We start from the raw sequence: 24,616 nt of genomic DNA on the forward strand, positions 1-24,616 counted from the left end.
TTATTTGAAGAAGCCACTCGTGAGGCGGATAATATGCCGAAAAATATGGATTTAAAAATGTCACGCAGGGAAAGTGTAGGGCCCAGGGAAAGCATGACAACTTCCAATTTCCAAATTTGATCTGAAATCATATCCGGTTCTTTTTTGCCCCTTTCATTCTTCATTCCCAACAACAATCTACAGTTGTCTGTCTAATCATGCTACTATATGTACAGAACAATTCAGCTCCGGGCAAAACTTCTGAGAAGTTGCAAACCCGTCATTGTGAACCCGAGGCCTCAGTGCCCTTCAGTTGAACCCCTGGAAAGTCAGAGCTGCCAGCCTTGCCAGCTGTGGAGACAACTGAAAATCTTAATTTGCAACTTCATTTGAAGCCTTTAATTAGGTACCACAAGCACTTATACGAGGATAATGTGGCCAGTGAGCACCAGACAGATGGCACCTGGGAAACAGCAATACATTTTCCACCCAAGTGAGGCAAGTCATATCTATACCAAACTGAAATTGATCATATTAAAGAACTGAAAGCATTATTTTTTTAGCCATGCTAAGAGAGTGACAATGGGGATACCAGAGTCATAACTTGTCATAGAAGGAAAGGCACATGTGAAACAAATTTCTTTAATAATTGCAAGTGTCCCAATATGTCATGCCAATGAACATCAGCATACCAAGTGCCAGGACGCTGGATCTAGCTCACCTTTATGGTATTGAGCCACTTTAATGTGATTGTTTATTTGTACTCATCCTTCCATGACAGGATATGATGTCTGCTGTGACCAACAGGCTATTAAAGCACTAGTAGCAAAATGAAGCAATTGACGTCTGTATAAACACAAGGCGGTAAAACAGGATAGGGTAATAATTTTTTAAGATTTATAAACTAGGTAGTAGCAGTTAGCAGCTAGCTCATAGAAGAAGAAATACATCTACACATCGTACATGCATTTCAAGATAAAGAAGAAAACATTCTTTCACATTCTTTCTACGTGAAACCTGTTCACTCCTTTTTGATTTCTTTGTACTGAAACTTGATATGGCCCGACAGCACAGTGGCAGTGTCGCTTTAGAGCAAAAGAGCTTCTGGGTTTGATTCCTTTCTGAGTGGTGTTTTTATGCGTGGGTTCGCTCCAGATTCGTCAGCTTCCTCTCCCCTTGAAAACCATGTGATTTGGGTGAACTGATCACTCCAAATCATCTGCAGGTGTGAACGTGTGTGTTTTTTGTCTTTCATGTGGCCCAACGATGAGATGGCATCTTGTCGAGGATGTACCCCGCCTTTCATCCATAGCCAGCTGGGATAGGCTCCAGCAGACCTGTGACCTGCAAGGCAGATAAGCAGCTGTAAATGAGATGATCACCTACAAGAAAATGGATGGATGGATGGACGGGTGGATGGATCAAACTGGATACAATTCACCAAGAGGGTATTCCTGACGTGTTCCTCAATGAATGGGACTGAATGGGGCTAAATTTATTCATTCATCGTCTACCGCTTCATCTGCTGTAGCGGGTCACAGGGAGCTGGATCCTATCCCAGCTGTCTTAGGGCGTGAGGCGGGGGAAATCCCAGGCGCGATGCCAGTGCACCACAGAGCCACACGGACACTCAGACAAACACGCACGAACACACTCACTCCTATGAGCAATTTGGAACAAATTTTATTTTATCTTGTACAAACATAGAATCAATTGTATATCAGACATGAAAATAAAAACAAAAAAGAAGAATCTAATGCCATAAAATGAAGTGGCTTGTGGTTTTTAGTACCTCAACAACTTACAGAAAGGTGTTTTACACGATACTAAGTTATGAAAATGTAGTATGTTGTGTGCAGAGCTGTGCGTGTGTATTGACTACTGGATTGATAGCCATAGATTTTTTTCTTTTATAATTTTTTTTTGTTGGTCACTTTGACACTTCTCTTACTTTTCATCTAGTTCAATAACCAGGTCAAAATTACAATCAGTCCTCTACTTGTTTTTTGTTGAAATTCCGAGGAAAAGAAATATGCTGAATATTGCGGGCTAATTAGCAATATGAACATACTAAAATAAGATGGTGAACAGGGCACAGATAATATCTGCTAAATATCATCGCGCAAGCATTGTCATGGGAGATGACTTTATCTGTTGCTTCTTCCTTGCTTCAGGCCCTGAGTGCCTTTCATGTGAGATCCTGCAGATATGTAGTGGAGTGGAGTAACCATCATCTGTGAGCATTAAGCAGTTTTCATGCGGCTATCAGTACTGGCTATCTTTGGAAATTAATGGGCACTGGAGAACTATCCTGCCATGAAAATTCTTTGAGTGAATCTGTTGTGACCAGTTCAAGCTGACCTTTAAAAAAACTTTTTCCTTTGCTGCGTATTACATCTTGATTTGCACAGAAGAGCAATGCTCCAGGGTGTGATCTAATAAAATCAATGTCTTACATCAAGCATGAATGTGAATTTGGAATATGACCGTTCTCAAGCATTTACAAAAAGTTACTTTTGCCTCCACAAATTTATATATGAAGACATATTAAGTCTTGAGTTGGTTGCGACTGTGCCATCCTGCTATTTGTGTTCCTTAATGACTTTCTAATTCCTCATCAGTGGGTACTTGGCATCCACAGCAGGCAGACAGAGAGCAGTGGCAGGGTGCCATCCACAGAACAGGTGCTCATCCATGTTGTGCTTATGGTGTCCGTAGGCCTCAGTTACATCCTTTGGGTTGATTTTAAATTGGGAGCATTTCAAAAGGTTCGCTGCTCTGCTCTGGGCATAACATCTCCTCACACATTTGGGAGCAGAATTTGGCTTCATTTGGGTCCTCTGCTAACTTAGGTATGTTTGTTTTTAATGCGGTGACCATGTTTGTGAGGTAGTTAGCTAACAACATCAAACAGAAAGTAATAGACTCAATTACTCAAAGTTTTCTTATTCTAACAAACAAATTTATAACAGAGTCATTGTGACGAAATTATCAGATATTGGTCACACTAACAATTTATAGCCTTCATTTAACCGTTGGAATCGCTGAGCTAATATTTTCATTTCACACCTCACACTGGAATTTTGTTTGGTTACTCGCAAACAGTTTTCAGTGTATCTGTTTGTTCTCCTCCACTGTGGATCTCTTGATAGGCTGCAGTTGTCAATATTGACAGATTGACATTCAGATCAGGTTCTCTTACACCTTCCTGAACGTCCTGTGAGAGAGAATCACTGTTGAGGCACCATCTTGCTTCCACATAACACTATACCGTAGATGCTTCTTTTTTAAAGACTAGGACTCGGTGAACCCTAGGGAAAATACAGGAAGGGACTAATTAAGTTTCAATATAAGATTACTACAAGAAAATGCTGTTCAGGTTTTTCCATGTGTTGTTTTTTATGTAGATCTTGTTGCTTTTTGTCATGATGAGGTATTGGTGTTTTGAATGACTCCCAAACAACTGAATTACTTTGACATCACCGAGTATTAGTAGCTCTATAAATCTGGCAAACCTTTTTCAAAGCCTGAGGGGGAAAATATATTTTTGAAGCTTTATTTAAAGTGTTTTATCAGAGAGGAAGACATCTCTTCCCATCCCTCTCGATCTTCAATCTGACCAGCTCAACTACATCACCACAACAGAATATTGACAATGTTTAATCAATGCACAATGGAAACTTTGATACGTATATAATAATATATACGTATCAATAATAATAATAATAATAATTATTATTATTATTACTATTATTATTATTACTATTATTATTATTATTATCATTATCATTTTCATTGTTATTATTATTATTGTTGTTGTTGTTGTTGTTGTTATTATCCATGTTGATTATCCATGATCTGACAGCTGTAGACATTCTTCGGTAGAGTATATACGTCTGTCCACCATGACTCTCCGCAACCATGCTGGTCAGATCACTCAAAGTAACAGAATGGTACAATCTACTGAGCCTTCTCTAATCTCTCCCAGGAAGGAGACAACACTTTCATATATACACCCTGTCATCTCACAATGTGGCATCTTTTCCTTTGAAGGTACAGTAGCATTGTTGCAGTTTATCAGATGTGAAACTCCAGCTTTTATCTTCTTAGTTTGGGCAACGAGGAAAAGAGTGGGAGATGAAGGGAGCAATTTCTTTTTAACTTGGACCCACCAAAGTGAAAAGAAACGGCATGTTGACAGGCATGTGTAAAGAATGCTGCTGGGTCAACTGAAGAACTTCAGAGACCAGTTTGGAAGGCTTCATAAAATCTCACTGGCATAAAGACTCATGTACAAATCACACGTTAGTTCACAAGACACCTTCTCTGGATGCTGCACAAGTTTTTACAACATATTATTGTTTATTCAGACTTAGCTATCTAATGTAAAGCTCGCTAATGTGTCACTGAAGAGTCCTAAGACAGGAGCTGGAGAGATTTTCTACTTGTCCTGAATTACCAGCCAGCTGTAAACTACAAGTCCCCCTCCACAGCAGGAGATTCACTCTTCCCATTAGCGTTGGCATTGCGCCGACTACAAATGTGGGATCCATGGTTGTCTGGAGGCCCAGTTGGGACAAGACCCTCTGTCACTCATTGCGACACATGTCATAAATGCATTGTCTTGCCATCAATCCGGAGACCTAACCACCTCAACAGCAGATGGAGACCCAGCAGGAAAACAGGGGGCCATGCCCTGAGCCTCTGCCCCACACAGAGTGCACTCGGTGGGAGAAAAAGGGGCCACAACTACAGGGGAGACCCATACCGTGGACTGGACCTCCTGTGGATACACCTCTGGATGAAGTCCTAATGCTGTCCATGATTAATTAGAGACAAATGTAAATACCCTGTTAAGGCTGTGTGAGAAAAAAAGGAAGTGCTTGATAATTAGATAAGCATTTTAAAGTTTTTTTCTATTCATACAGTTAATCTTTCATGCCAGCAACTTCATATCAAAACTTCAGCTATGAGTAAATATATGAAGGTCAAAAACCAGTTAGTACAGACACATCTTCCAAATTTAGGAGGGAACAGTGATAAATATGGTCTGCAAGGGATAAAGATGTCTCCCCTCCCCTGAATTGATAAATAATGATATTCATAAAACGACCACCTACTGGGGGAACAGGAAAAACTGTTCCTAAGCAACAACATACACACTCTTACAAGCTACATCTTGGGAAATTTTGACCGGATTGGGATGCAAACAACAGAAAACCTTTAACTAGGCCATGTTATGAGTCTGCTCCCTATGGCTGAGTATCTGGCACAAATCCCCCAACTAATGATACGTACTGCATTTCAACAAAAAAACAATAAAAAGAAGGAAAAAAAGCTGGGTGGGTATTTTTAAAAACCAAATCTCAAGTCTTTTTGAGTAGTCCTCCAGCTCAGAGTATCTGTGAATGATTACAGGTCATATAATTGAGGTTCCAGAATCCATCAGGGGTAAAGGTCTTGTCTTATTTTTCATACCTTTTAAGCTGTACAATAGACGAGCGCTCCAAAGTTCAAGAACCGAACAGCCATCTATCTAATTCCTGTGTTCCCTGCAGTCCTCAGAAACCATCTTCCATGATCAGTTTCATCAGAAAACTGATAGCTGAGACACACTGATGAAGTCTTATGTCCATTTCATGTAATTAATCGGTGAGTACTGTCCATGAATTTCCAACATGGGATCACTAAATGTAAGAAATGTTGCATTTGGTGGAGATAAAAATCACAAAGCCAATGAAGTGAGTGGAAATCTTGTCAAAATATGAAACAACCTTATAAGGCAATGTAGTATTCTGTTATATTTTCCTCTAAGGATTTTATTAGCATATTATGCTTTGGAGAACTGTATGATGTAAATCCGAGCGCAATACAAGAGTTATATCTGGCAGAGTGTGTGTTTTTAATGGTGTGAGATTAAGTAATGTTTGCATTTCGAAAGCCCTGATATTGTTGTCTCCATCCACAAAGACTCCAAAACAATTACTATTCAAAAATGAGGGATGTTTGTTTCTCCCTGTCATTAATTACAAGTAATCAAAGACAGCGTGTGATTTAAAAGCAACACTTTGCAAGGAGATTGCATAGGTCAGCTGACAAAACATTGTTTTCTGGGTAGAGCATTTCCAGAAAAGTGATCAAACAACATGACATGAAAAAAAAAACCCACAACATGATAGATCAGTCTCAAAAAATAATAATCAGCATATCACAGGTGTTATGTAGTCGGAAAATCGGCAATGAAATGAAAAAAAATTTCATTTTTGTCACACAAAAAATGCTGTTAATAAAAATTTAACTGAATTTAAAGACGCTTTCTTAACCGTGCATCAGGTTTTACCTTCAGTAAGTGACTAGTGTCTCTTTGAACTGTATGTCTGGTGCCAAGTGGCTTGCTGTGTATAAGAGAGAGGCCAGCAGAATAGCTTCATTGCCCTCTTGTGGTGAAAAGAAGTGACATTTGTCCAGCTTCATCAGTCCGCTTCACCACAGGCCTTCTCTGAATCTCAACATGAATGCTGTTTGTGAGGATTTCTGTCAAAATGATGGGGAAGTGAAAACATCTGTGCAGCTGGAGGGAAGTCTCACGTTTCTATTCTTAAGTCAATGCAGTTCTTCAGATGTTTTTCATTTGCACATTTTATAACTATGGCCAGCTTTGTCGAGGCCTGGGAGACAAACCCGACAGCTCAGCAGTGGGTGGGTTCAAGAACAGAGTGCCAACATCTTTTGATCAGTTTGGGTTCAGTTTATTATAATAACATAATAGAGACATCATTAGATATTGTAAGTCAAGTTGCATTTTTTCAGGCATCAGGAGTGGTGTTCTTTCTGAACACACCTGCTAAGGACCCTTCACAGCACAGGTGTCTTCATCATTAGAGTTTGTTCTTCATCATCTTTTAACTTGAGAAGACTCTTTTTATGGAAGCAAGGAGGAATGAGTTTGTCTCCTTGATGTGGATCCTTGGACAAATGAGTCTTTTGTTCCAGACATTGATTTCAGATTTCAGAACAAGCAAAAGCTTGTTTGGTCCAATTCATTTTGATTTACATCCCACCACAAATTGAAAATATGCTGACTTTCTTTGTAGACTTAGATGGGAAGATCAATACCGAATGTGTGCAATAAACATGAAGCAACTCAGAAGCTGATTAGCTTAGCTTTGTACAAAGACCGCAAAATGATTGGACAAATGTCCAAATGATCAATCTATGTAAAAACAGTGGTGTACAAATCTCTCGTCTTTTTTTCTGGAGGTTATGGGACTGATTTTTGGTGATCAGCAACTACTTGGACTCCTGACATTGCCATGATATCTTCAAACACTCACTGAAACACCAGGAAGTAACTGCACCACACTCACAGTGCAACACATTATAATAAAATACATTTCAATTCATTTTTTATGCATTGGATTTTGTAAAGGGAAAACAAATATATGGTACTCATCAGAACTTTAGTGGTATTTATCTTCTATTTCTCAAAATGTGGAACAATTCCTTTAAAATTACAAAACTAATGTTTAAGACATTTGAATCCTTTCAGAAGCTATTTTAACTGATATAGAATGATTTTACATGTATCTTTACTTTGAATACCCCAGCTGGTTGAATCAGATTCACAGTCAGAGCTCTGCCAAGTCAAGACTGTAACAGCAAACCTACAGAAATAGATTGAGTAAAGTGAAACACATCTAATCACCAAAATATCAAGCTTGAAAATCTTTTACTGCACACTGAACACAAATACGCAGTAAGATATTCAATTCAAGACAAAGAATGAGCTAATTCAAAAGGGTAACATACTGGAAATGAACAACTGTAATTAAAATAAAAAAGACCATGTGTTTGTAAGAAAAACTGTAGATTTTGTGGGGAAAATGCATACATTTCTTTCCAGATTCCTTACCAGGAGTCTCATTTTTTTTTATTCCACCAGGCCTGGCAAAGTGAACTAAATGTAGTTTTCAGAGAGAGGAAAGCCCTACAGCTGTTGGAAATAAATCATTAAAACTGTTTCTTTCCCTCAAAGAGAACTGCAGGCATTAATAATAAGTATTCTCACCCACAGATAAAAGATTGTGTACAAAAATGTCTACATTCGCTCCAGTTTTATTTCTATGTGGCATCTCATCTTCTTTGCTCTGTGTGCTCACCATTCAAGATGCTGCTGCCCTGTAGCTGAATGTAATGCCTTAGCACGTATGAGACAGAACAATTTCACAGCGCCGTGCCTTCATATTCAGGCTGGAATCTAACTACATTAATCAATATTCATAGAGGTAAGAGCATTTAAAGAAGGCCAATGAGATGGTCTTCATTACATCATTATGAACGTTAAACATAATTAATTTATATTAGCAGAAAACATCTATGTTACCCTGTAATGAAGATGAAGGTGCGAGTATTTATCAGTAAATTATAACAACACATAATCCTCGTCATAAGCTGTTTTATCAATTCTTCATCAACCTACATAATCGTTATAAGAAAAAAGATTATGAAGAGGTTCAGTCTAAATGTTTAGAGCACATTGCATATTTATTTCAACAGAACAATATAAGAAATGTTATAGAAATGACTCCACACTTATTTAGGATCAAGTTATTTAAGTCTAAGAGGGCATATGAAGGGAAATAGATTCAAATCTACAGCAGCCTCTTACAGCACCAGAACATAAACAACTGCTCGCAATGAAACCTGTAAATACATACATATACAAGGAGATGATCCGAGGCTACTTCAAAATAAATGTCTGGATTCATATCCTGTCAATAAACCAATTATCAAGACTGAGTTTCATTTTGGAGTTTCGCTAAAAAACTGGTTTGTTAATTAAATATTGATAATGATAATCAGTCACATATTAAAACAACATAGAATTAGCTATAATAATAGTAACAATTGTTTTTTGGTATTTGTACAGAAAGTATTTAGAAATTCATTTCAGTCACAAAACCTTACGCAACAAAAGCAGGCCAATGTTATTGTCAATGATTAAAAAAACAAAACGAACTTAAATGTCAATTCATACACTATAAAACACAATGTGTGAGTGCAGTGTGGCATTATTTAAAGAAACCTAAAACAACAGGAATTACATGATTTATAAAATTGGTTATAAAAATATAACTAATATTTAATCGGTTGTGTGTACGTTGAAGAAAAAAGCATGAGAAGGAAATAGCCACTACTGTCCTGAAGAAAACTTATATAGGACACTCCCTGAGTGCAATATTTTCTCATTCTCATTTGACCCTTTTACAAAGCATCCCTATGTGGCTGCATTGTCATTTGTTGTCATGACTCAGAGTCAAGCAACTTAATTCAGGGTTTATATTTCCATTTCAGAGGGACACCAGAAAGAAGACAATTCACCGTATGGTTTATCCTTAAAGAATTCCATAAGTACTGTAGACACTGCAAATTTACTACACATAAAAAAATAATACCTGTGTATAAGATTGACTACCTACCTGTTTTATTTTCCATTACTGATGCTTCCTACATGGTTTAAAAAAATAATTAAGAAGAAAAATAATAACAACATAAACTTCTGGAAAAAAGTGATATCTATGTAAGAAAAAGGCACTAGCTACATAGCAGTGTAAACCTGTGCACCATTCATTCAAAAGCTGTGGTTACTGGTAGCAAGGCAAATTAAATGTGCATAGTAGCATGACAAACTAAAACACTACAGTTTAGGGAAAGAATTAAAAAGTGGCTGAAATCTGTTGCTTGTCACATTTTACTTCATTCTACAAAACAGTCAGTACTGAATGCCATAATGAATGCTAAACATACCGCAGACAGTAGTTATCATTTAGAAAGGGCTGAAGAAGTGTTCACATTACTGTCATTTACATATATTTAAATTACAGTGTTGGGTGTATATTTATATACAGCATATGTGTGTACATATAAATTCACTTAATCAACCCGAAGAAAATCTGCAACCTACTCATTAGGAGCAGTAACCATTCACACAATTGTTCACGCATAAATGGAACAGCCGCTGGGAGCAGTTAGGGTTTCAGTGTCAAGCCTAAGGAAGCTTTGACATGTAGACTACAGGGACTGTAACCAACCATCTGATAAGTGGTAAACTGCCCTAACACTGCTGCAGCCACAGGGACAAGTCTGCAATAATCATCCTCCTGTTGAAAGTGTTCAGCAATTAACTTGAACTTAAATAGTTGTGTATGTTCCACCCACGTTTTGAGTGCCTGTTGAGTGCAGCTTGATGGTTCTCAGAAGGTGTGAAGACAGAGGAACTCTTCCATTAGTCTGCAGCCTGCATGTGAGACGATTAAAATAAAGAGTCGTGGCAAAAATACATAAAATGAGACAATGGTGTGTGTGTGTGTGTGTGCGCGTGTGCGTGTGCGTGTGTGTGTACTGCATGAATTTATTTTAATTTGAGTCTCCCTTATAAGACTCCTGACAGTGAAGCATGTTGCGATCAACATTTTTTAGGAAAATGTATTGTTGGCTCCGTCCTCATTGCTGTGTTTTTGAATTTAATCTAAACTTGCTGTTCCTTTTTTATTTTTAAATATAGGAGATTGTGTAAAAAAAAAAATAATGTGGGAGAGTTATGACTGAAAGAATGGATTGTTTCCATACGATCAGTAATAAACCAACAACTTCACTGACATTTAATAAAACCAGAGCTTTACCATGGCATTTTAAAACACTACGCCTGAGCGCGCAGCTGATGCCTTTTTTTTGCTCCTGACTCTCCAACAGCGTGAGTCCACCGCTGTCGGATGGTCTGAGGGTTTGAATGAACAGCGATCATCCCAGAAATCTGCTCATCCTGATTCAAACCTTGCACCCCAATCACCGGAGTCTGTGGGTTTCTTTCTCCTGCATGCAGGCAAATCGGTGTTTGATCGGTGGATCTGTGGAAAAAAAATAGATCTAACAAAAGGTGACGGAGCTGTTGGCTGCTGCAGATACATGCGAACTGAAATGTCAATTTTAAAGAGTTTTAAAAATAAAATAAAATAAGATTTCTATGTTTTGCACTGTAGGAAACCATACTGAATCTATAATGTGTCACAACCATGCAACGGTATTCAATGTTGCATTGCATTTAAATTCTTCATGAATAAATAATATATTCATTGTCATCGGACTATTTTATCGCTACTATCACTGAAAAATACTTCTCTGTTGTTTAAATCCCCTTGCTCTTGCAGGAATATTGCCCGTCAACAAAATTACGACTTGTTGACTGTTTACGAGCAGAACTGGAAATTCCGTGCATTTCGTTTGTACAGGACGCCGTGAACGCAGCATGTAGAGGAATGAATTGGGTCGAAAAGGACGATGAAAAAATGGACATCGATTGAAAATACTGTTGTAAGACCGAAATTTCCTTGTCACGAGTATACGCAATGAAGTAGATTAGGCGGTGTGAGAATGTAGCGACGAAAAACCTTGCTTTCAGCGAAAAGATTCGTTTCGAGCATCGACTGCCACTGTTGAAGCTAAGTTAGCCTCGGTAGCTTAGAAACCTGCGCTAGCATTTAGCTTTGAGCAACACTAGCGTCACAATACTGACAAATAGGACAAGCTAATGTGAAAGCTAGCTAGTGTTTTAAAAAAAAAAAAATTATTTCAGTAGTTTTAAAATAAAGCAACTGTAATAAATGCACACGCTGGTGTTTCTCCTTTTCTGCTTAGCTTTGTGCTGGAGGTGTCGGTCAGCTGTTGTTATTGCTTCACTGCAACCATTATTTATCTAATAGGACTACAGTTGTGTTGTCAGACATTGTGGCTTAGCATCAGTGACGCACTCTATCTGCGTTAACGGTACCGTGAATACAGGAATGTGCTTGTTATGTTGTTTGAATAAATTCTGTAATTTCCTTTACGGCCTCACGTAGTCGCTGTTTTGTGTTGACTTGCATCTAAGCAAGTACAGTAATTACATTTGCATCTTTATGAAATGTTATTGAAACTATATATTAATAAGAAATACTTTCATGTCATTTCATGGTATGGCTGATTATAGGAAATTGGTGACATTGGTATTTAATTTTAGTCTCAACACACATGTCTGCTTGTTGTAAAATGTATGAATTGTGACTTCAGCTGCATACATAAAACCAGTTTAGATTATGTCTGGCTTGGTTTTTTTTTCTCAAGTAACTCCAAAAGCTGTATTTGCAGTTTAAGAGTAATTATTTAACTACCCTTGTATATTAAATATATGGTAAAATCACAGAATAAAAGTTCAACACCTCAGTGTAATAGATGTTTATTCCATTACTGTGAATTCTGCAGTCTTTAAAGAGATTCAATCCCTGAATGTTCTCTTGTAAGCACATGCATCTGCAAATTAAATGTTACTAAAACACAGTGACATCCTTTATAAATATACGTTAGGGTTATTTTTTTGTTCCGGCTAAACATTAGCAGTGTGTTTGTAAGATGAAGAAAGACATGCATACCGATAACCCACATACAATAAAACATGGCAGTAGCTCCGTGATCCTCTGGAATATCGCAGCAGGTCAAAAATAAATATGGTGCAGCAACATGAATGGCCAGGCTCATTTGATTCACAATTAATGTTCACCTTATTGTCTGTTTGTTTGATATCCACCAGGCTGTCAGAGGTCTGTGCTTCAACCTGTGAGGACAAGAAGTGAGAGACTACTATTTAGAACCATGGAAACTCGCTTCGGTAATATTGTATTCAGCTCCAAATTTGACTCAGGGAATCTGGCGCGTGTGGAGAAGGTGGAAAAGGGCAGCTCCAGTCCTCCTGTTGATGCCGTTCCGAGTGGAAATGGCCCGCCAGCATCAAACCTTAGCTCTGACTATGAATTTAATGTGTGGACACAGCCAGACTGTGGCGGGACAGAACATGAGAATGGGAACAGGTATAAAATAAATGCATCTGTAGCAAGTATTTCATATCAGTCACATGGCTGCACAGAACCAAAACTGGAAAAATTGCCAGTAGTTAAATTACTAGAGTATCTCAAATCACCTTTTTGTGTTTCAGATCATGGTTTTACTTCAGTGTAAGAGGTGTAACACCTGGGAAGATACTAAAGATCAACGTAATGAACATGAACAACCAGAGGAAGCTCTACAGCCAGGGCATGGCTCCTCTTGTTCGCACTTTACCTGGCAAAACCCGGTGGGAACGGGTCCGGGACAGACCCGTATCTGAGGTACAAAGACACCATCAAGATTTTCAGGGTGGACATGTGAGTGTAATCATTGTAATAACCTGTCTTCTTTCTTTCATCTGTCACTTTACAGATCGTCAATAACCAGTTCATCCTCTCATTCACTCACCGGCTGTCAGAAGTGCGAGGGGCAACCACCTACTTCTCCTTCTGCTACCCGTTCTCTTACAGCGAATGCCAGGAGATGTTGCAGCAGTTTGACAAAACGTACCCCAAAGCTGATCAACTCTGTCCAAGCAGGTAAAGCACAACACACAAACACACACACACACACACACATTCAGAGGTTTTTTTAAAATCTCTGTCTTCTCTCTTCGGCCCACAGCGAACCAGTTGCCTCCATCTAACCCTGTCTTCTGCATCCTCTTCTCTCACACCAACTACCTTCATGTCCTCTTTCACTACATCCATAAACCTCCTCTTTGGTCTTCCTCTAGGCCTCCTGCCTGGCAGTTCAAAACTCAGCATCCTTCTACCAATATATTCACTATCTCTCTTTGGACATGTCCAAACCATCTCAGTCTGCCTCTCTGACTTTATCTCCAAAACCTCCAACATGTGCTGTCCCTCTGATGTACTCATTCCTGATCCTATCCTTCCTGGTCACTCCCAAAGAGAACCTCAGCATCTTCATCTCTGCTACCTCCAGCTCTGTCTCCTGTCTTTTCCTCAGTGACACTGTCTCTAGACCAAACAACATCGCTGGTCTCACCACAGTTTTGTACACCTTTCCTTTCATTCTTGCTGAAACTCTTCTATCACACATCACACCTGACACTTTTCTCCACCTGTTCCATTCTGCCTGTACACACTTCTTCACCTCTTTTCCACACTCTCCATAGCTCTGGACTGTTGACCCTAGGCACTTAAAATCTTCCACCTTCTTGATCTCTTCTCCCTGTAACCTCACTCTTCCACTTGGGTCCCTCTCATTCACACACATGTACTCTGTCTTACTGTGACTAACCTTCATCCCTCTCCTTTCCAGGACAAACCTCCACCTCTCTAGCTTCTCCTCCACCTGTTCCCTGCTCTCACTACAGATCACAATGTCATCTGCAAAAATCGTAGTCCATGGAGATTCCATGGAGATTCCTGCAGTCCCACCTCCACCTTGAACTCCTCTGTCACACCTACACACACCTCACCACTGTCTTACAGTCCTCATACATGTCCTACTCCACTCTAACATTCTTCTCTGCCACTCCAGACTTCCTCATACAATACCACAGTTCCTCTCTGGGCACCCTGTCATCGGCTTTCTCCAGATCTAGAAAAACACAATGAAGCTCCCTCTGGCCTTCTCTGTACTTCTCTATCAACATCCTCAAAGCAAATACTGCATCTGTAGTACTCTTGTTTGGCAAGAAACCATACTGCTGCTCACAAATGTTCACTTCTGACCTTAGTCTAGCTTCAACTGCTCTTTCCCATAACTTCATTGTATGGCTCATCAGCTTTATTCCTCTGTAGTTGCCACAACACTGCACATCTCCCTTGTTCTTGTAAATGGGCACCAGCAAAAATCTCTGTCTAATTTGTATAATTTCTGTCTCCCATTGATTTCCGTCCTTTCCTGCTCTTGATGGCAGTGCTCCGGACACCATTTATTATCACAGAGAACTGCTCTGCAACTCCCTCGATGGCAATAGAGTGGACCTGCTCACTGTGACCAATTGCAGCGGGATGCAAGAGGAGAGAGAACCCCGTTTGCCTAAGCTGTTTCCGGACACCAGCACGCCAAGAGCACACCGTTTCCCTGGCAAAAGGGTATTACGCAGTCACACATGAACACCCAATCAGTATTCTTTCCTGTAAGGTAATACCCTTAATGGATGAGAACACCAGCAGTGAACCTGACCCTGGGCCCATGTGTAACTCATGTATTTCAGGTGTTTTTTCTCAGCAGTCGAGTGCACCCCGGGGAGACTCCCTCATCCTTTGTGTTCAATGGTTTCCTGAACTTTATCCTAAGAAGAGACGACCCTCGTGCTCACGCACTACGGAAAATGTTTGTGTTCAAGCTCATCCCCATGCTCAACCCAGATGGTGTCATTCGTGGGCACTACAGGCAAGAACTGCATGTGTAACAACAGTGTAAACTATTACAGCAGTGTTGGAAACAATGATACATCCTTAATATGATATTATGTTTTATCGTACTAAATATTTTTTGAAAACATGATAGATTTTCTGAAGGATACTGGTAGTTTCCATTCAAAGAATCACTTCACTTATTGTCAGCATTTTATAATCCTGTCCACTCGCAATCTCCTAAACTATAAATGCTATGTTCACAAAGTTTTACACATATATTAACCACGATAAGTAGTTGTACCACATGATATTTTGCAACTTTATTTTGTGTTGTTTTCATGGAAACATATGTTTCATGACATGCCTGAAGCGTGGTCATCTTCCAAATCAAACTCTTTGTCTCCAACAAACTTTACCCTTTATATCTTATACCCTTTATGCTCATGTCAACCATAACATTTGACTGTCATCCAGGTGAGATGAATGAATAAACAGACCTATCTCTGGTGACTATATAAAAAAGTGTAGTAGCATTTTATTGATACGGAGATGTGTTTTTGTTATGCTATGAATTTGTCTCAGTCTGTAATGGGGCTAAAATTAAGTACTTAACTAGTAGTTAAGAATTAATCCAAAAGACTTTTTATTCCTCTCTAACTTTGTTCAGTACGTTTTCAAGTTATAGGGTCAATTTCAGATGCACAAAAAGCATTTATGAGTACATTTCTTCCCTATAGCAAACTTAGTTTGGAAACATAATTTCTTATTTAATTCTAAAATGAAATATTGGGTTTTTTGCATGTGCGAGGCAACAAACAGTTCCTTCTCACAGTGTGAGAGTTTCTGAATTCCTTCCTTTGGAAACCAATATTTGGTTTGTGTATTGCAATGTGGAACACCACTGTGCAGCTCTGTGTGCATGTGAAGGGAGTGCTGGTTATGCAGAGGCTTAAAGATCCAGGTTGTAAGTCACATCATGACTGTCAGCAGCCAAAGGTTGAACTTGAATCACTGTGTTAAACATCTGTTTTTTGTGTCTTTTCTGTAGGACGGATTCCAGGGGCGTCAACCTGAACAGACAATACCTGAACCCTAGCCCAGAGCTGCACCCTTCTATCTATGCAGCCAAAACATTGTTGCTTTACCATCACACACACAACCGCTTACACAGGTCTCAGTCCAACACGCACTGTAACGCCCCTCCGACACACACTGCTCCCCTTAACATCAAACCGGCCAATCAGCACCAACCACCTCCCTTTACCGCACTTGAAGTCAGCTTGAACCAACGAAATGCAGAGAAGGCAGCAAACCCTTGTTTGCCAGAAGTTCCAATGGTGATGGAGGAGAACCTTTGGGTCAACACAGAGATGGAGAAGAGCGACACTGACATCACAAGCTCCTCGGAAACTGTTGCTCCTCCTCCTGTAGAGGTAACCGCACCACAGGTGGAGGAGCAGGAATTCATTCCTCCTCAGGAGGGAGGTGTCGCTTATTATGTGGACCTGCATGGCCATGCCTCTAAACGGGGTTGCTTCATGTATGGAAATAACCTTCCTGAGGAGGGACAGCAGGTGACATTTCTATTTGTCCCCTCTTCAGTGTATTTTTGTAATGCAATAAATTAATGAATTACTTAATGGCTATCATAGTCAGAGTTTGTGTGATATGCATCTAAGCTCCTGCATCCTCCATCTGCAGGTGGAGAACATGCTTTATCCGAGACTGATCGCTGTGAACTCCGCACACTTTGATTTCCTTGGATGTAATTTCTCGGAGAAGAATATGTATGCACGAGACAAGAGAGACGGGCAGTCTAAAGAAGGCAGTGGGCGAGTGGCTGTTCACAAAGCCATCGGGCTGCTGCACAGGTGAGATTTTAATGGCGTTATATAAGAGTTACTTTTTTGTCTTTTTTTTTGTTGTTGTTATTCTGGAGAGTTGAAGAAAATGGGATGAGGAAAGAAATCATTTAAGGCAATTTGCTTATATTTCAGAGACTTCACGAAGAAACACTAAAAAAAACAAGCTGCTGTCGTAACTTCAGGCTCTATATTAAATATAACAATCTGACGTGACCCCAATACACACTTTTTTTTTTCTTTGTATGTTCCTGTTGTTTGGTCCCCACCAGCTACACTTTGGAGTGCAACTACAACACAGGAAAAATCATGAACACTATCCCGCCTGCTTGTCATGACAACGGCCGAGCAACCCCTCCTCCGCCTCCATCGTTCCCTCCAAAATACACTCCTGAAATATTTGAGCAGGTAGGAAAACAACAGTGGTTTTCTGTAAGTATAGTATTCATATAGTTTTTGCATTCCCATGAATTATAGGTTTCTAGTCCACGAAAGTAATCCTTTTACTCTGGGAGTGTTCATCTGAGTGTGAGTCTTTTTTGCAAGTAGTTCTCATATTAATGAGAAAATAAATTAAATACTGTAACTTCATCACCCACCCACTCTGGTCATTTGAAGCAGAAATAAAACCAATAACAATCCAGTCCATCATCCCGGTTATTGCTCGTCCTATTTAATAACTGCAAAACTAACTTAACATTTATATGGACAGTCTGAAGTCAGTTTACATATTGTGTATCAGGTGGGCCGTGCCGTGGCAATATCAGCCCTGGATATGGCCGAGTGTAACCCCTGGTCACGGCTGGTGCTCTCTGAGCACAGCTGCCTGACAAACCTTCGAGCGTGGATTCTCAAGCACGTCCGCAATACCAAAGGCCTGAATGCACACGTCCATGCTCATCCTCCACCTAGAATCCACCACAATGGCAGCAAGGCTTCACCACCGAAGAGCTTCAACACGTGAGTTTAAACCTAAAAATACAATATGTGTCACTATCCTTTCATTTTTTGACACGTGGAAACTTGGATCATCGTTTCTGAGTGTGTTGTGATTTCCGAGCAGCTGTCTGTCCAGCTCAGCGTCGGAGAACACCTTCAGACGCGTTCGCTGCAACAGCCAAAGCAGCAGCAGCCAGACACCCTCCCCAAAGATGCACAGTTCTCCAAGTTTCACTTTTGGCTGCCCCCCACCTCGAACTCACAACCATCACAGCAACACACACACCAGTGGACGCGGAGGCAACAAGACACTCGGGCCAGTCAGGGGTAAGCTGACCTCTCAACCATCTGCTTGTGATGCTGGCTGGCATTTTCTGCCACCTTCCTGTGGGTGTACCAGCTCCTCTTTTTGTTTGCTGTCATCTGGTTCTTTCTTTCTTGAACCCATCCTCTCTTCCTGCTGAATTTGTTTTTTTAAGAAAGACTCGTAGGTGGCCGTTGTGTTGACTCCGTGGACAGGCTTTTTGTACTGACATTGTAAATTGGGTATCAAGAGAAACATCCAAGTCATGGATGTCTGCATGACCCCTGCATGACCTGAGCATGAGTCTACTGTCTGCTAATGGGTATGCATGCTTTGACTCAGGGTCAAAAAACACTTAAAACATCATTTTTGAATATTTATAATCTGGAGGTTTTTCTTCGTGAGCATGTCTGAACATCTTGTCCCACCATGAGGTTTTTGTTAAGGACACTTTCAGCAGTTAGCCTCTTTGTGTTTGTAGTAGCACACAACCCCTGCATGTATCTGTCTCCCTCTCTGTAGACCATAAGCCTCAAGAGAAGAGACACCCCCACCATCACCGCTCCATCCTACGGTCTCCCAGCAACAGCCACACACCCTCCTGCCCCCCACTCTCACCCCCTTCCTCCTCCTCCTCCTCGTCTTCTTCAGTGTGCGCGGCAGGCTCCTGTCCCCTCCCGGCTTCCGTCAGTATGACAGGTCTGTACTCCCTCCAGCCCCCCAGCCTCTCCACCCTGCTCCCCTCCCTGCAGGTTCTGCCCCGGCCCAGGCTCCTCTCCAAATTGAGTCCCATGCTCCTTCAAGGTCTACCATCATCCACCAACACTTCAACCGGGCCCACGCAGAACTGAATCTAACCTCTGTGGGAGCTTGGGTGTGGGTGTGTGTGGGTGGACTGAGAGTGTGTAATGAGTGGAGTTCCAGACAAGCAGAGATAAACCTGCCTGGCTCTTCACATAGCTCAAAACACTTCCTAAGCACTAGTTGATCTGGACTTTGTGAGTGTTTGTGTGCGTCTCACACAGTATTGGTGCTAGATCTGATATTTTTGTCTGAACATGTCTGTGTAACTACATGTATCTACCGTATAAGCACCTTAGAGCCCCAACAAACCATGGGCCACTGTAAGACCATTTGTGATTGTAGTTTTTGCAGCTCATCTCGTGCAGTGTTTCAGCCAATCGAGCATTGGACCATCACAGAGAGAAATCACTGTCATTGGTTTTGTTAAATTAGAAAGAATCAGACGATGTGAAGAGAAACAAAGGTGAGGAATGTGATCAATTGATCGCATTAAGAAGGCGTCCATAGACAGCTCTCATTTGTCATTGATTCTAATAGATTTTTTGAAAACATAAGAGCATAACCCAGACATGAATGAAATTGTCACTTTTTGACCCCATCAAATGGGATTTGTGATGTCACAGCCAGCCTTCATCGCTGATAGTTATTTCACATTGGTCTGGTGTGTCTGGGGCTTTAGGATGAATAATACAGTTGAGATTGCAATGTTTAAAAAAATAATTATGATTGAAGTGTGCAGAAAAATGCTAAAAATGTGGTTGCTGACTTGAATTAAATGTTGCCTGTAGTGCCTCCTAATGGTCTTTAATGAACAAGGCAGACGGTGTAGTGACGGAAAATGTTCAGCAACAATAGAGGGTTGTTCAACTTCATCATCTCCAATGTTGCTTAAGATTTCAGAATAAATGATAAATATTCACAGTAAGTATTAATATATGAAATGTTATATGAATTACAGTCTTTTGCTTTGACTTTGTTGCACTTAATTTATTATTTGATTTTTGATAAATTAGCAGAGTTAGAAGAGCCATCCTGTTGAATATTTTGTGTCTTTTTTCAACACGTTTCTGTTTCACTCTGTCCTCTGTGTATATGTATATATAAATTAGAGTGAGTTGCAGGCTGATTGCTATGTCTACATTTCTGGAGTTTTCAGTAAAGGATAGGCCCATGATTACACTGTTTTGCACTGATGTTTTATCATGACTGGAAATCGTGTGTGTGTGTGTGTGTGTGTGTGTGTGTGTGTGTGTGTGTGTGTGTGTGTGTGTGTGTGTGTGTGTGTGTGTGCTGAGTGCTTTATGGAGCCGATTGCCAAAAAAGCTATATCATTTATGATTTTCTCATGAAATTTCAAAATTGGTGTGAGTGTAACTAAAGTAAATTTCCCGTTTCATCAAAGTGGTGAAGAAAATATGTGTTCCTAGTGTGAATGAATGATGTGTTGGGCTGTTTAGGGTAAACATTAATATAGTTTGTGATTAGCAGAGCCAAGAATCTATCTTAGTGATGTCATAGTGTGCACATACGCCACATAGATTGTGGAATCTGATAGCATCTGTAATTCTCTTAGTGTGCTGTTAGTTATCCCAGAACTTGATTATGATCTGAGTTTTCTGATCGGTCATTTGAGATTCAGAGGTAGAACTTGAGCAGTTTTACTAGTAGAAGAAAAATCAGATCATTATTTGATTCTTTTAAAACAACAACAGGCCTTTATTTGTGTTGCTTTTGTGTTCCAGTATTGTGACATTGTAGTTACAGCCTACCTCTGGCATCTATTATAGTAAGAGCATAAATCAAATTCTGCCACCTCAGCTTCATATTTGACTGTATTAACAATGAACAGGAAAACTCTGGATTATTTATTCACTATTAAGTGATTGTTTTGAACACACAGGCCTTGAACACTCAGTGGTTAAATGTTCATTGTGTTCTGGGGATGTAAGTATTTAATGTAGTCTCGAGTCTTGACCCACTCAGTTCAACACAATGGGCAGGACATATTTTTGATCTTTTTTTTAAAATCTATGCTCTATAAAAGGGGTATAGTGTCATTTTATTCTGTCTTCTCACTTGGACATCCTGACTCTCAGATGTTTCATTTCTAAAACTTTTTTTTAAATTTTTTTTTGGTCATCCAGAGTGGCAGAAGCAACTGTTAGATAAAAACACCCTGTATACATCGTCACACTTTGTTTGTACTCTATGAAAATTGTTCAGTTTCTCTCAATGTGGTGCTAACCTCCTATATGAGGATGATTGTCTGTGATGTCTTAATAACTTCTTGAATGTGCTTCTGTCTCTTACTCTCTGTTTAACCTCTGGAATAAAAAAATATTCCTTTGTGAAGCAACGTTCTCTACACTCCTTTACCTCTGCTGTGTTCATGTGCAGTTTTTATTTATCCGCTTCACAAAGAGGTCAACTGTAAATTCTTTTTTCTTTCGGGGGGGGGGAAATGACACACAACACACAGGCACAACAGTCTTTCTTGTGATTTATGTCCCTTCGTTTGTTAACAGGCATCAGCTACCCAGACTTTCAGGCTGGTGGTCCTGGTTCAGCAACTTGTTCCAGATTATCTTTCCCCATGCGTCCTGCACGTGTGGGGGGAGGATGCCGAAATCTTGCTGTCGTCCGTCTCCCCACAGAGGCACACACAGAGGTTAGCTGACAGACTATCAGAGAAAATTCTCTTTTTTTTTCCTGTGTTAGCAGTTTTTCTGTAGTACACAAAACACTTTATAAAGTCACTTCACTGTCTTTATCTGTCACAGGCTGCTAAAGACTTGGGTCCTGAACACATCCTTTCCTCCATCAAATTTAGCAAGTGAGTCCAGGCTTGTCTAAGGGGTTTTGAAATCTCGCAAAATCACTGATGAGATGAAATCGACTTGAGGAGCGTTACACAATAACAATGAAAATTATAATGGAAATATTCTACGCTTCTATCATCACCATGTAGCACTGCAAACTATGGATATGAAGCTTATCCCTGTGTGATTTATTGATGTGTGGTGAAACTATATCTTTATTGCCTGCCCAGGTGTGAGCTGCAGCCTCATACGAGTCGTATTCCCATTCGGCGAGCGAGTTTCACCAAAACCTCTCCTACACATAACAGTAAAACATCCCCTACCAGCGTAAACCCAGACTCGACTGGAGATGAGGACATGTCAGCCACCATGAAAGTCTGGAGGCTGCTGAGACCTGGCCTCCATCGACGTCTGTCACTATCAGGCAAGAAGTTGGTTCATATTTGCAACACTTTTCATATCTATGGAGCAGTTATGTTACATAAGAGATCATAAAACATGAAGAAATTTCACATACGTCACATGGGTCACCCTGGAGTCTGACTAGCACAAGTTAGTCTGAGGCGCTAAGACCCTCAACTAATTTGGATTGTATTGTATGGCTTTTGCTTTTACCCATTTTTATGTTTTTAATTTATTTATTTTACTTAGAATATGTGAGCCATTTTGTCTTTTATCTGTAATGTTTTTTGTTTGTTCGTCTGTACAGCACTTTGGTCGACTGTGGTTGTTGTAAAGTGCTTAACAAATGAAGTTGGATTGGATTGGATTAGATGTAGACAAGCTTGTGCATATGTTGCTGTACTTTAAGTTGTGATTAGCATAAAGGGAGATGCCCACTGATTTTCTCGTGATTTTGAGTTATTCATAGGTCTACACTATTTCCAGATATTTCAATTGATTTCAAAACTGTCCCAAATTTCCAAATGTTTGCAACTTATTTGGATATTTTACTTTGTTGTTTCCAAGAGTTGTGGGACAATTTTGGATTTTCTCTTTCCAGTTAGTAAACTGTACTAACTCACTAGTATTTAATTTTCTTTTAAAATCACTGCACAGGTGTATCAAGGAAAGAAGGTGCCATACAGTTGACATCTAAAGCACTGATGAAGAAGAACACAGACAGAAGAGTCAGCTACAAAGGAAATACTGATGTAGAAACGCACAAGATAGATGAAACACTACCACAGGTTGATACACACACAAATGCAGTCAGATGTATGTATAGAGAATGTCTTTCTTCATATCTGACAAGGTTATATGATGTTGTCTTCAAAGGTCGAGGAAATGCCGGCGATGCCTCTGCCTGAGACTGTGAACATGTGTGACAGTGACCCTGTGTAGAGAAGTCTAAGAACTGTCTGGAAGAGAAAATACAGTACGGCACTCGTGTGAGCGTTAACTGTGATTGAGCGCATTTCATTGGGAAACTCCACAGAACTTATGTGCAATAAAATTCTCATCATTTTAGATTGTGTAGATGTATGGTGTCTTCAACTAATGCTGTTAAACATGTGCTTTTCTACAATAATGAGCAGCTATAATGGAGCTAGTGGGCATTAAGTGCCTTGCTTAATTAAACTAGAGCAGTGGGTGAGTAAGACCAACTATTTGTGAACAGTTCACTCTAGTTCTTGACTTTTCACCTTACAAATTTTTCTTATATTTATTCTTTAACCCGCTTTAATGGAAAATTTATTCTGACCAATACTGTTTGCACTAGTATTTTTAGTCACTATGAAATGCTTGCTTCTCATTGGCTGGAAGCCACAGCACCACCTTTATAACCTCCATATTTCCAGGGAAATTTGAGTGAAGCTGTTGTGTATTTTAATGTAATCATTCCAGATATTCCTTGTATATGATGCCTAAAATAGGAATAGTACACCCATTTACACCAGTTTGTGAAAATGATAAGTTCACTATTAAAACACAATTACATAATCACCACTGTAGATTTTTATAATTATCAGACTGATAACTTACGTGTGTGACCCATAAGATGAATATTTATACTTGGAAGGCCCAGCTACTTGTTAAGAACAATGACAATGCTATTATTGAAAAGTCAAATGTAGCAAAAAATTTTCCAAGGTACCGATTAGCTTTGGGGGTAACATATGGAGTTATTTGAAATTTAGGGAATAGCTACAGTGAGGATGTTTTTCTGTAGTCAAGAGTGAAGCAAATTTTGAAAAAGTAACCAAACATGGTGTAAGAAAAAAGTCCCAAAAATGGCTAAAGGAATTGATAATATGTACTATGTCTGAATTACACATTTTCCTCGTCAATTTATGTAAAAAAAATTGTTATAGGAGTTTTATGTGATAATTTTTCAACCCAATGACTTTTACCAAACCAATTATTTTATATATGACTGGTATAATATTGTTGGAACTTGAGGTATAAATAAATTTCAAAAAGGCGTGTTTTCTTACTGTCTGCATTCATTCATTCATTCATCTTCTAACCCGCTTAATCCGCAAATGCAGGCCGCGGGGGAGCCGGCGCCTATCCCGGCAGTCTCAGGGCGTGAGGCGGGGGACACTCCGGGCACGACGCCAGTGCACCGCGGAGCCACATAGAAACAAACAATCATTCACACACACACACACTCACTCCTACGGTCAATTTGGGACCGGCCAATGAACCTGAGGC

General features: G+C 39.8%; 1 protein-coding gene across 3 annotated transcripts; it reads left to right on the forward strand.

Annotated features, from left to right (window-relative positions):
• Positions 1-11,267: 11,267 nt before the first annotated feature.
• On the forward strand, positions 11,268-24,385 carry agbl5 (AGBL carboxypeptidase 5). Of its 3 annotated transcripts, XM_068343241.1 has the most exons (18): positions 11,299-11,349; positions 12,602-12,640; positions 12,713-12,878; positions 13,004-13,175; positions 13,267-13,433; positions 14,786-14,963; positions 15,086-15,264; positions 16,279-16,804; positions 16,932-17,101; positions 17,365-17,500; positions 17,835-18,052; positions 18,156-18,358; positions 18,858-19,034; positions 21,665-21,807; positions 21,920-21,972; positions 22,189-22,382; positions 23,018-23,148; positions 23,237-24,385. In XM_068343241.1, the coding sequence occupies exons 4-18, from the start codon at positions 13,065-13,067 to the stop codon at positions 23,300-23,302; spliced, it is 2,652 nt and encodes an 883-aa protein (XP_068199342.1). In that variant the 5' UTR covers positions 11,299-11,349; positions 12,602-12,640; positions 12,713-12,878; positions 13,004-13,064; the 3' UTR covers positions 23,303-24,385. The 3 variants fall into 3 exon arrangements, with proteins under 3 accessions (XP_068199340.1, XP_068199341.1, XP_068199342.1); XM_068343239.1 differs by having other exon boundaries at positions 11,268-11,349; positions 12,602-12,878; XM_068343240.1 differs by lacking the exon at positions 18,858-19,034 and having other exon boundaries at positions 11,268-11,349; positions 12,602-12,878.
• The last annotated feature ends 231 nt before the right edge of the window (positions 24,386-24,616 follow it).

Source organism: Antennarius striatus, chromosome 19, assembly GCF_040054535.1.
Source record: "Antennarius striatus isolate MH-2024 chromosome 19, ASM4005453v1, whole genome shotgun sequence".
Lineage (NCBI taxonomy): Eukaryota > Metazoa > Chordata > Actinopteri > Lophiiformes > Antennariidae > Antennarius > Antennarius striatus.